The 14,408-nt window shown below is 33.6% G+C and overlaps 1 protein-coding gene across 2 annotated transcripts in view; it reads right to left on the reverse strand.

Moving 5' to 3' along the window:
* Nucleotides 1-7,326: 7,326 nt before the first annotated feature.
* Nucleotides 7,327-14,408, reverse strand: part of LOC140438849 (sialin-like) — a 69,479-nt gene continuing 62,397 nt past the window's right edge. For both annotated transcript variants that reach the window (XM_072528492.1, XM_072528496.1), the window contains exon 8: nucleotides 7,327-7,521. In XM_072528492.1, coding sequence (XP_072384593.1) covers nucleotides 7,390-7,521 — 132 coding nt within the window. In that variant the 3' untranslated portion in view covers nucleotides 7,327-7,389. The remainder of the gene's footprint in view (nucleotides 7,522-14,408) is intronic.

Consider the following 14,408-nt stretch of genomic DNA (forward strand, 5'->3'; position numbering starts at 1 on the left):
ATTAGTTTAGTTTTGCTGAAATTTAGTGCATTCCACGTGTCGGCTATTAGTGCTACATCTGCGTATCTAAGATGGTTCAAGTATCGTCCGTTAATAGAAATTCCCTTATTTTCCCAGTCTATTGACTTAAAGATAGCTTCTAGGGCAGCTGTGAATAATTTTGGAGATATTCTGTCTCCTTGTCTTACTCCTCGGTTGATTTTTACTGGTCTTGTTTCGATGCCATTACCCAACGTCACTATCATTTCAGCTTATTCGTAAATATTATGTATTAATATTCTGTACCTGGAGTCGATCCGGTTGTTGACTAATGCTTCTTCTATTGCCCACAGTTCTGCGCTATCAAAAGCTTTTTCATAATCTATAAAAGCCAGACATAATGGGAGATTGTATTCGTTAGTCTTTTCTGTTAGGATTTTTAAAGTATATAGATGGTCACAGGTTCTGTACCCTTTTCTAAATCCGGCTTGTTCTACTGGTTGATATCCGTCAAATTTAATTGTTAACCTGTTTGTAATAATCTTTGTAAAGGTTTTGTAAAGTTGTGAAAGAAGTGAAATTGGTCGATAATTTTTCAGATCTGTAATGTCTCCCTTTTCGTGTATTAGTGTTTTAGCAGTATTCCATTGTTCGGGTATGTTGCCTTGGAATAGACATTTATTAAATAGTATTTTTAGATATGTAATGGCCTTTTCTCCGCCTTCCTTCAGCATTTCTGCTAGGATTCCATCGCTTCCAGGACCTTTATTCCTTTTTATTTCTTTTACCGCTCTTTATATTTCTTCGTGACTTATTTCGGGAATCACTTCTGAGTTGACATTTGTTATCTGCCTTTTCAAGTTCTGCTTTAAGGAGTTAGGGGGATCGTTTCTGAATCGGTACAGATAGGCGTAGAACTTTTCAATTGAGTTTGAAATATCAGATTTACTTTTTGCTAGTTGTCTTTGTTCATTTTTAATGGTTATTATGTTTTTCTTTCTTAGTTTCGGTTTGGTGCATTTAAGACTTCGGTTTTTCTCTATGATTTGTTCTATACCGTCTTCTTGATGGTTTTTAATGTCCTCTTTTATCTGTTTTCTTATTACTCAATTAAGTTCCTTAACTTCTGCAGTGTCTCTTTTGTTTTGCCTCAGAAGATCTTTCCTTTGTTTCAGCATGTTTTGTGATTCTACACTTATTTTGGATTTTAGTTTTCTGTTAGCGGTTGCCACTTTTGAGCTTGCATTTAATAGTTCTTTTGTTATGACTTCATTGATTTCATTTAAGCTATGTTTATCTAGATTTAATACTTTCGCGGGTTTTAACTTGCTTTTATATTGTTCTGTATTAAATTTTAGTTTATCTGTGTCTATATTCCAAGTTTTTCTAAATTTATTTCTATTTTTATTATGTTTTATCTCTAATTTGGCTCTAACCATTCGGTGATCGCTACTTACTGACGTAGTATTTATTACTGTTACGTCCTGTATGATATCTGTTTTGTTACACAGTATGTAATCTATTTCGTTCCGAGTTTTTCGGTGTGGGGATAGCCACGTCCACTTTTTTTGAGGTTTTTTCTTATAGAATGTGTTCATTGTTGTGCTTTAATACATATATAAAATAAGATCTGTATAATATTTGTGTCTTATGTTTAAAATATAACTTTTGTTCTTTATTCTGGTATAATCTTATTTGTTAATATTGTTTTTTTGTAAGACTTGATCAGTAGAGGTTCTATTTTTCTTTTTATAAATAATTTTTTTCTGTCAGTCATCAGGTCTTTTGTTATTGTACGTAAATATGTTCCCCTTTATCTATGTGGACAATGAGTTTTTATTTCCAACTACACACACAAACAACCTTATATCATTTACTTTCCTAGTAAATAATTTTACTATTTTGTTTAAATTTTTCAATATATTTAACTAAAAGTATAGATCATTCCTTATAACCTATATTTTGATACGGTGATGATTTTATTTCGGAATTTAAAATAAGTCAGAATTACTATTCGTAACAAGAGAAATAGAAATAGTGAACTAAAATGAATACCGTCAAACAGACAATAGTTACCTCAATATTAATTCGGTGAACAATTTTTAACGTGCAGGTACAAAAATCCTTTTGGGTCGTCGAAAAAATCAATTATTAAATAGAAATTTCTAATTCGCTTTGTAAAGAAAATTATGAACGGGGCGGACCTCGGAGCTCGTTACCTAAAACATGAGAAAAATAACAATCTTAATGCCCAAAAAATGACGGATAACAAGCCGAGCAGAACCAAATTACACAAAAAGGTGTGACGTGTGCTTTCAGAAATTTCCGCCTTTCTAAAAAACGGAATCCGAATAGTTTTTGTCTCGGGCCTAATGACGACGAGACTCTGTCCGAGGTGTGAAAATCATCAGAATATCATTACGGGTAGCTGCTTAGCGAAAGATTTGTCAGCATCGAGACCTGTATTTTTTTGATAATTTTGGGAAATTACACTTACGTTTTATGGCAACTCAATCAAATTGGTGCCAAATGAGAATTTCATGGTTGTTACATAATTGGAGGATTCAACATCATACGCCTTACAATTTTGTTATTTGGTAGCTTTATTTTCTCGTTAAGATACATTGCGACAGCTAATTTGTCATTCTTTTTATCGCGTTTGTCGGAAAATGGTGGTCCAATTTGTCTGAGTCTTGAACTAAATTTTAACCAAAAATACAGATTTAAACAAGTTATAAAGCTTTTTGGCTATTTTTGTTTCTATTTGAATGTATTTAATAAATAGTATTACCAATTACAAACAGAAAACTGAAATAAATATGCGTTATAGTTGATAATGTTGTTTAACGTTTATTGCATTACAAAGGAAAATCTTACTCAGTAACAGTACTACAGAAGAGGAAGTAGAAATGCACACGGGAAGATTTAAGGATATACCGCAAGAAATAAAAGATTTGATAAGGGGAGCGGAGCAATGACAAGACTAATCTCTTCGTACTTGAGCAATCGTAGTTTCAGAGTTTGAATAGAACAAGTCCTATCTGAACTCGGGAATACTGTCACTTCTACTGTACACGATATACACAGCAAATATACCTAGAACACCAGGTACATTACTAAGCCTCTATGTCGACGACACAGTGATAGCGGCCAAATACAGAAATGTAGACATAGCGGTAAACAACTTACAAACAGCGCTAGATGCTTACCAAGAATGGAGTTAAAAATGGAAAATCGCTATAAACTCCGAAAAGACACAGCCTGTACTTTTCAAAAAGAGGCACCAACAACCAGAAGAACAGTCGAGTGGAAAAGCGAAGAAAAATACCTCGGAGTAATCATGGGCAAAGGTTTAACGTTTAGTAAACACATAGACGCTACAATAAAAAAAGCCAACACAGCAAGAGCATCAATAAGAGGCCTAGCAGGAAGAAAAAACAAACTCAGAATAAAAACCAAAATAAGATTAATTAATAGTATAATTCTTCCTATACTAACATATGCATCTCTCGCATGGGGATACATATGTAACACAACAAAAAAGAAAATACAAGCGGCACATAATAGCAGCCTAAGAGAAGCAGTCAACGTACCGAGATACGTTGCAGAAAGATTCCTCTTCAGAGAATTACAACAAATTAGAGTGACTGATATAATGAAGGAAAAATCAAGGACAAAGTTCGCGCAGATAGAGAACCATCCTAGTCACATATTGCGAGAGATCATCATTACAAAAAACAACAAAAACAACGCACCAAGAAGATAGTTCGTAGCTCAAAAAACACGTGGACAATCGCAACGTACAGCGTGGATCCAGTTAATTTTAAGTAGATAATTATTATACTAATATGCACTAATTCTGATTTTATGTTTTAGGCATCCTACAAGAAAAAAATCCAAAAACACACAAAAAACGGCTTCGGTCACCAAAAAAATCAAAAAACTACTAACAAAAACCGGCGCAAGCCACAAACAAATAAAAACAAAAACTATTAAAAACCCGGGTATGGCCCAACCCCTTGAGCAACAAGTCGCCGAACTGAGCCTAGCTCAGAGCGGAGACTTGAGGCCCAAGTAAGTCATTTTAGTTCGCGGATAAGCCACAGTAAGATAACAGGATTATAGAGACAATGCGCTGTCCTGAGATTTGAATTCGGTTAGGAAACCATGTTGGAGTTCTATTACCCAGGACTCCCACATGAAGAACATTGGGCTGATAATTGTGCCCCTATCGCGCATCAGAGTGCTATAGGGGGGAAAGGGATGGTCTGGAGCATTGGAGCGCGGTGGAGTGACTCCTGTTTTTACTTGAGTTAATACACCTCGTTCGAATGAATTGTTACACAAGAACGTAATTCTTAGGGGTGAACATGTCTCACAGGCTGGGTTTAATTAAATTGAACAAAGGAAAATAGTGAAGACGATAAATGTAAATTCTACGAATAATTAGAAGTAAAATAAGATATATATATATATATATATATATATATATATATATATATATATATATATATATATGTATATAAGAACGAACAAGACACGACCTAGCGATAAAAAAAAGCAAATATAAGAAAAAAATTACAATATCACAAAATCTATTATGGCCTGATTTGATACTTCTACCAGGTCATATTGCTTGAGTTGATAATACTCAAAAGTCTTGAGTCTTATCCTATCGAACCCTGGAAGTTACACAGAAAGTGTTTCACCGTCTCGTCTTTAACCTGACAAAATCTGCAATCCACACTTTATGTTAGTCCTTAAGGCGACAGAGCTCTGATAGGAAACCTACAATAATTCGCAGATTATTCATATTCATATCTATATCTATTAGTAGATGTTTCGATCGCTTCTTCGACAATTCAAGTATATCAGATTTCGAATGTTTGAGATCCATTTGTTCGTATCAGTGGTTAGGTTTTGAAAATCTCTTTAGTAAGACAATTATTATAACTAATTTGTCAATAATTATATTGATTGTTTGCACAATTATTTTTTTGTTTAAAAAAATAAAAATTCGTACAGTGTGAATTTTTCAAGCTATACAAAACATTTCTGGTTTCAGTATTATTAACAGGTAATAAAAATAAAAAGTGGCAGAGTGCATACCTTCCAAAAATCTATGGCAACATTTTATTTGTGGAATTAAAAGAACTTCTAATATGTTTAGCTACTGAAGTAAAGTAATTATTTGTAGTATCCTTTCCAAAGTATACTTCGTTGTAATTGCGCTTGGACAGACATTTTGATTTTGAAATTTATTTCTGTGATAATTTATAACTTTTGAACTGCCACGAGATATATTTTCTGAATTGAAAAAGAACCAGTTTTTTCTTTAATGATATTGTTGATTTGTAGTGCTTCTTAAACTGTTTATACTTACTGTAATCTTTTGTAACATCAGCAATTATCTTGACCGTGAAACGATTTTCTCGCATTACTTTTAATTCATCATTAAACCAAAAAATTATTGCCTTACTATGAGATCGGGATTTTTTTATCAGAAATTGAATTTCAGTTAAGTTCACACACATTTCGGAAATATATTGAGCTAATTCTGTTGCTATTTTGAGAGAAACAACCCCAGTCAACGTTATTTACCGACTGTTTTAACATCAGAATGCCAGTAGTTGTTATATGTCTTCTATATGTATTAGCAGGTTAGAGTCAGGTCATGGAGTTAGTGTGTCTCCATTGTAAAAATGACGCGCACCCTATCTTCTATGCTATGGCATGCTGGACGAGCCATACAGTGATACAGTCTGTAGTGAACACCCCGAGGTATAAGCGGGAACACAAGGTGCATTATTACTCATACGCTTATGAAACGTACCTGGCGCATCATAAGAGCCTTCAAAAATTACTATTTTGCAACTTGTCTTGAGTGATATGTCTTTAATCTTCCTTATCAGCCTCTTTTGGCTAACTCTTGTTTCTTCCGACCCCGAATGGCTATTAAGTTTCCGAGGGCAGACGGGTCACTATATTTCCTATACTCTTATAGGATATACCGAATATACCTAATACTCTTCAGTGTGGTGAGTTATTCAGTATGACGAGTCATTCACCAAGCGATTGCTGGTATAAGCAATCCCCAACTTACTGACCAACGTCTTCGGACGGATGAGTTGGTAAGTGGTAGGGCACCCTTCTGTCCTGAGGTTGTGAAATCGGCCTCGATGGCGGAAGAACCAAAGATGTGATCAACGGCATAAAAATGGGGAAGCACAAGTAGGGCAAATACTCCATTAAAGATTTCCAGCGATACGCCCTAGTCAATCAATTATTTCTAAGAAAGAACTATTAAGGAAGTAGAAAGAAATTTAGAACAGCTCCTCGAGGAAATTAAAAAAAAATCACTCAAACCGAATCTAGGTTAAACGCAGGTAAGCTTCTTCACTTCCAGACGCACTAAGCCAAAAGAAGACCTTAAATCCGACAGGATGGTGTAGTTCTAGAAAGCCTGGAAAAATCAAATCCACTTGGGTTTCACGTTAGACATGTTGCTGACATGTAAATAAACACGATATAAAGTTGCAGACAAAAATAGTATCCTCAGAAAACTTACCAACTGCAGGTGGGGGGCCACCCTGACCATTTTGAGAACTACCGTCTGCACGCACTTCTATTTTGTGGCGAAGTATGCCTACCAGATCTGGTCCAGATCGATCCACGCCAGAAATGTTTACGCCATCCTTAATGAAATATACACACTAACAGCAAGCTGTCTGATGCCAACTACAATACAAAAATTCTATAGATCCGCAGACTTTGCGGATTTGTAATCTCGTAGCAGATTCTTAGGTGTGACCAAATTGGGCAGGTTTTTACATATCACAAAAAAGTTTTAAATGCTGTAATGTTAAAATAACGTTTAATAAGCTCTCTGTTTATGCTATGCATTTAATTTGATATTTAATGATCTAACTACAATAATTATTCCTTTGTTTTTGAACTTGATTTTGGAGAAAATAAATCTCAATGTGTTTGTGCTTGGCAAAACTGCTATATATATATATATATATATATATATATATATATATATATATATATATATATACATGTATATATATATATATACATGTCTATATATATATATATATATATATATATATATATATATATATATATAAGCTCCCTACAAACACCGTCCATGTAGTCGCCAATGTCCCATTATTTCTCACTCGAAAAAGAGTTTGAATTTTCCGTGGTATGACGAACTTGCCGGTACCAATGCTCAATCCTTTAGATAGAGAAATTTAAGTATCTCGGTATTTTCTATAGAAGTATTCAAACTTAAAAGGCTGTAAGAAAAATATAGAAAATAAAAAATTAAATAAAAAGTACTTTATATAAAAAATAATATAATAATTAATAATATAATTTATACACAGTAGATTTCATCAAATATTATGCAGTAGTTTGTCCCTTTCGGTTAAAAGCTTGTTCTTCAACAGAACCAAAGACGATCCAGATGACTCCTGAGATGCAGTAGACGACTCCTCCTATTATAAATGTATACGACCATTGAACAATTCCATTCTAAAAATAAATAACTGTTATTGCTTTCAATACTTAGGTTTAGACAAAATTGTGTGTAATAGTGTCTTCCATAATATTATAAAAATCATAAACTTTTTTTTCTGAAATCTCTTAATCAATCATTCAATTAGTCAATGAATAATGCTTTTTAATTTCTTATTAAAAAAATGCAATACAATATTCTCTTTTAGCGACATTTGTTCTCCTTGGCACATGTCATCAGGAGGGTTGGTAAACAAATATTATTCTCTAATATACAAAAAATTACACTAAGGCTAATTCTATCTAACAAGGTCATTAAATTAATTAATAATCAATTAAATAAATATTCGTATAAATGTTATAGTACTAAACTAAATCTTTATATCTTACTGAGTAAGACCTCGCACTAGACTAAACTATAATAGTAAGGTATAGCATGTATTTGAAATGAGTGAATTTATCCCTCAGAGGGAGTAAAAGCTGTTTGTATAATAATAATAACAATATAGTCAAGATAGATCAGACAGATAAAAAGGTAATAGCTATAGGCAAACAAATTAATAATGCTAATTTTAATATTTTCATCCTATTAAACTAACACCATGCTAACCGATTTGGTAATTAAATAGGCTCACTAATTCATACCTATTCGGCCATGCCTGTCTACAATGACCTGCTAACTCAGCCCGCCCCTGTCTCATTCTAGTAATTATTGCTTTCACTCTACTAAGTTCATTTCTACCCAAACATTTTATTCTAATCTATATCAACACCGAACATTTTCCCAAAACCTGTCAACATTTCTGCCAGGTCCATCATTCAAATATAGAACTCCACATCTTAATTTGAACAGCCATCGAATGTCCCCAAAATTTTTCATTTCCAGTAGATATTATATTGCATGCTTACTCCTTCTTCCCGCATTTCTTTGTAGTGTCCACAAAAATTTGATTCAAGCGCCCTATTCTCAGCTTGAGAACCTATACCAAACGAAAACAGAACCATTAACGAATACTGGTATGATATTCAAAACTCGATTTTAGAGAACGTACAAGAGTCTTTGAAAACACCTACCATGTTGGCAAAAAAATAAGTGGATGACACAAGAAATTCTAGACCTGATGGAAGTTCAACGGCAACACAAAAATAGAAATATTATCGAATACCGTGAAATCAATAAACGCATAAAAAGAAAAATTAAGCAAGCCAAAGAATCCTGACTTGAGAATTTATGTAAAGAAATAGAAGACCTCCAAAAAAAGCATGACAGTTTCAACCTCCACAAGAAACTTAAATATACTGCCGGAATTAGAAAACAGAAAAATGCTCACATACTTAAAAGCGCGGACGGAAAAATGTGTGATCACGAACAACAGTGCAAAGAATGGGAGAGATACATCACTGACCTTTTTGACGATGCTTCTAGAGAAAATGCCCCAAATACTGCCTGTGACAACCAGTTAGACAGAGGTCCCAGTATACTGAATTCGAAAGTCAAAAAGGCAATACAGCAAGCCAAAAACAATAAAGTACCTGGACCAGATCAAATCCCTGCTGAGCTACTTAAACTTTTGGATGAGGAAAGCATTGCCTGCTTAATCACTTTCTTCAACAAAATTTACAACGAAGGAAAAATACCAGATGATTGATTAGAGTCACTGTTTATAACACTACCAAAGAAAAGCAGGCCCACCAAATGCAGCGATTTTAGACTAATCAGTTTGATGAGTCACACACTGAAGATACTCTTACGAATTATACAAAACCGAGTATTCCTTCTATGCGAAAGTAGGATGGGTAATAAGCAATTTGGATGTAGAAACGGTCTAGGAACTAGAGAGGCACTATTCTGTATGCGAATATATACTGCTGAAATACTTATATTACAATCAAGTAGCCTCTATCTAAATTGAAGACAGGGTTGTGTTTTGTCACCCACTCTTTTTAATCTGTACTCTGAAGAAATCTTTAGAAAGGCTTTAGATGACAGACAAGAGGGAGTAAGACTAGGTCGAGAAGTAATCAACAATATTAGATACGCTGACGATACAGCCATTCTTGCAGAAAATTTACAAGATCTCCAAACATTACTAAATCTAGTCAGTGAAGTTATCGGAGAGGCCTAAAAATCAACATTTCAAAGACAAAGTGGATGGCAGTTGGAAAGATCAATATAGATCAAGGTCTGATTTTTCTTAATGGAAAGGAGATCGAAAGGGTAAAATATTTTAAATACCTTGGCAGCTGGTTAAATGTAAATTGTGACTCTGATGAAGAGATAATAACCAGGATCGAAATATCACGTAGGGCTTTTATGACCAGGAAACCAGTTTTATGAACAGAAACCTGTCGATGAATATTCGTAAGAAGGTCCTGAAATGTTATGTGTGGTCCATCCTATTGTATAGTTGTGAGACATGGACGTTAAAAACCACAATGATAAACAAGTTAGAAGCATTCGAATTGTGGTGTTATAGATGAATCCTAAAGATATCGTGAGTTTCGCTCACTTCCAATGAAGATGTTCTTCAAATGATCAATTCAGAACGTCTGCTCATAAATACCATAAAGAGGAGAACAACAGAATACTTCAGCCATATAATTAGAGGACCCAAATACCATCTACTTAGCCTTATAATACAAGAAAAAGTGGAAGGAAAGAGATGGATTGGTCGAAAGAAACTTTCATGGCTGCGTAATATTAGACAATGGTGTGGTTTCACAGTAGAAGGATTATTTCGCGCAGCAGCCGACAGAGAAAGGTTTCAGGAAATTGTAAACATGATGACGGCCAACGTCTGAATACGGACACGGCACCCAAAGAAGAGAAGATTCTCAGCTTAACTCTGTACCTTCAATCATACTAGGCCAGCTATCTCTTCATTCCCATTCACACCTTACCTCAATACCAAATTATTCTCCCATGCTCATCCAATCTTTCCACTAGCCACACCTTGCTCTCATTTCTTTCAAAAGAAATTTTGGCAACCTATCATTCGAATATTATAGAATTTTTTTAATATATTTTTTATGTAAATGCATTGTATATATGCTGACTCTAGAAATACCTGTCTCCCAGTCTAACATAAAGTTCAAACAATACCTTGAACAAGAAAACATTTTTTTATGTAAAATTTTCTGATTATTTCCTCCTCATCGTACTCAAATTTATCTAAATTTATTTTCAGATTCCACATCCTGAAGTATTTTTCCAGTTCATTAATTATATGCTGTAGCACCCTCGGATTGATTGCCGTCAAAACCAAATCATCTGCATATAATAAAAATCATATAATCAAACCATTTATCTTTAAACCGCCTCCCAATGCTTCATGTGGGTCATTCAAGAAAAGCGCAGACAGTAATGGACTTAAAAGACATCCCTGTCTCACCCATACATTACAGTCAAACCGTTCAGATAAACCTTCCTTTGACCAGACTGCCAATTTTTTATTCGCAAACAAACTTTTTAACAAATTGAGCACTTTAGTAGATAATCCCAAGTGACAACCTGTAAAAAAGGGACCACCGATCAACTGTATTAAAAGCAGCACTAAACTCCACAAAAACAGCATAAACAGTTTTTACTCCCCGTGCATGTTGGAGTTTTACTATACTCGTAAGAAAAAAAAATGCTATCTATAGTTGAATCGTCGATTCTATAATCTGCCTGGAACTCATTTAAAATGTTATTATTTTGTAACCACGAGGTAAGTCTGGTTAAAGTTAATGCCGTAATGAGTTTACTTAGGTATTGTATTTAAGAAGCTAATACCTCGATAACTTTCCGCACTTACAATGTTTCCTTTCTTATAAAGAGGAAAAATTATTGCACCATAAAAACCCTGAGGAAAGTCTGGTTTGATGAAAAAATTATTAGTAAGCCCAAGTACAACCACTTTTCCGTTTTCTAGAAGAAACCTGTAGACCTCGGCAGCAATTCTATCAACTCCTGGGGCTTTATTTGGTTTTAAACAATCTAATGCCATTTGAAGTTCTTTCATACTAAACAGCCGGTCTAAATGTTCATTAAGGATAAGTGGTTCCTCATACAACCCAGGATCCGCCGTTATCTCCGTATTCAAAATATCTTAGAAATCTATCAGAAATATGTAATTTTTACCGCAATTTCTGACTGCAAAATATATAAATTCCTTAATATTAATCCGTTGCTAAGCAACTAAGTAACTAGAAAACTACTTTTACGAAGGAAATCAGCCTCGTTTCAACAAGTCAGACATTGGTATAGAAAGCACCTTTTAAATGTGAGTTTCATAACTTTAAAAAGCTAGTACATATGGGAACTGAGTAAATACTAATAATAATAAGTAGTTTTTATTTTTTTCCGTCGACCGTCCATTTATGATCAATTTTAACACCCTCAAAATCGTTGATTAATGACCCCTATTAATAAATGATTTTCTATTAATGAACGATTTTATTATAGGCAACACAACATACATTGCTTGCATAAATTAATTAAACGCTCTGAGATTGGCAGTGACCTGTGGTGTAGGCAACCAAACATATACCTATTTATATTCAAACTAAAAAATTAATTTATAATGAAGTAGCCGTTGTTATAGTTAGTACTATCTGTCATTGTATGTCATTATTTACTTTATTGTTTAAAATTCTGTGTATTTGAAAAATCAAAGGATGGATATTGACGTAGAGTTTAATTTAACTCCACCAGAATTTAACTTCTTCTATCACAGAATTTACAGAGGTCCTTCATCATTTACATCGTCCTTGAATCATTTATCAATATCTTTCTTTAATTTCAGTAATTGCACCATTTCGAATATTAACGTTTACTATAATAAAACTACCACTAAGGAAACTTTGAATAAAGTCAATGAAAGCTGAAAAAATTGTTGGTTATCGTTAAGTAAATAAATATTTAAACTAAGATATCTTTATTTCTAAAAAGTACGGTCGACGGAAAAGTTTTGTAACGAACTCGTGAATTAAAATGGCGATTAACAATCTCGAACATTAACGCGCTCGCTTCGCTCACGCGTTAAAATATCCCAATTGTTAATCGCCCTTATTAATACACTTGTTGGTTAAATAACTATTAATGATGGTAAAATTTGGGCTACCGGTTTCAAGGATTACAATATACCTATGTCCCATCATCAGACATCATAGTCTTATTAAAATACAAGCTAAAATAACATAAAACAAACAATAAACAGCTAAATCAAAATAAAATGATTATAAGTAATAGCAAATTATACGTAAATATTATATTGGGACATTGTCACTGGATGTAAGCAATCTAATTTGAACTACACCATACAGTCAGTCAGTAATTAGTATATGGTTTATTACGGGGGTAATATGTTTACTTACTTTAAAAGGGGTTTTAAAAAAATTTTACACACTATCAACTTTTTCGAGAACATACACCTGTTGCCAGTTTGGCCTATATTTTAGAAGTGTGTACAAGTCATACAGTCTTTTTCCAATTCTTTATTATAAATCTCGTTTTCTACACTTTGTAGAGCTTCTCTTGTATCTGGGTCCTTTGCAAGAGTAGTTTGATTAACTCTGTAATTGGGCAAGCTTTTAACAACGGGTGAATCATTGTCAGGCTAATTTGTGAGATTTCAGTTTTTTTGTGGTTATTTCTGTTTCTTGCGTTGTTGACTCGTTATAAATTTTTAGTTTGTTGATATTGGGATTTATATTTTTTGCGTCTTTCTGTAGTGTTGGGACTGCACTTAGAGATTCACTGAAATATTTATGACATCTTTTGACTTTTTCCTGTGGCGATGTTATATACTCACCTGTACTATTCTTTCCAATTGGTAGTGGGCAGCATATCTTTTGTTGGCTAGTTCTTCTTCTTGTTCTTTTTTCTCTTCATAAGCAATTCTGCTTGTTCATTGGCGGATTAATACCTCTATGGAAGGTTGTCACTCCATCTTTTGCGCGGTCGTCCGATACTTCTTCTGCCGATTGGTGACTTATCTCTTGCTATTTTGATGACACGGGTCTCCCTATTGTGCTTAAGTGGTTATTCTATTCTTTTATTATTCTTATTCTATTCTCCAGCTATGGAGACCAGGTCTCCATAGTTTGACAGTGTAATTCCAAGGCTTTTTATTTTCATTACTTCTTCAATATTAATGCCATCAATTTCTATTTTACATCTGGTTGGTTCTTTGCTGATTACTATTGGTTTAGTTTTCTGAAATAAGATTTGTCATATTAAATTCTTTTGCTCTTATGTTAAATCTGAAGACCAGTCTTTGCAGACTATCTTTATTGTGGGCTATCAATATTGCATCGTCTGAGTAGTTTTATTTCTTTGTTTTCCATTCTGTATTCTGTTAATTTGTTAACGCTTTTGATGATTCCATCCATGATTAAATTGAAGAGCAAAGAGCTCAATGAGTTCCATTGTCTTATTCGGCTACCTATTTGTATAGGTTCTACTCTGACTATCATTTTGTTGTTTTGGTAGATGTTTTCAATAGTTTTTATAAATTTACGAGAACTTCTCTATTATACCAAAGATGTATTACATCTTTGAGTCTTACTTTGTCAAAAGCTTTCTGTAAGTTAGTCAGACACAGAAATGCTGGTTTATTATACTCTAGTGATTTCTCAGTAATTTGCTTTATAACGAATATTGCATATGAACAAGTTCTTAAACTACGAAAACTCTGTTGTTCATTTGCTAAACTTATCCTCGGATTTATTAGTACTTGTATACTTTAAGCTGCAAGTTTTAGGATAGTATTTAACAAGTTTATATCTCTGTAGTTTTCTGGCTGTTGTAATATTATATAACTGTTTCATGTTTTTATGGTAATCGGCGACCTGCGCATCTTAAGCAAGATTTTCTTATCATTTTTTTGTCTTTTTTTGCTGCCTTCTTGAGATATTTATTC

The sequence above is a fragment of the Diabrotica undecimpunctata genome, chromosome 1 (assembly GCF_040954645.1).
Source record: "Diabrotica undecimpunctata isolate CICGRU chromosome 1, icDiaUnde3, whole genome shotgun sequence".
NCBI classification, from domain to species: Eukaryota; Metazoa; Arthropoda; class Insecta; order Coleoptera; family Chrysomelidae; genus Diabrotica; species Diabrotica undecimpunctata.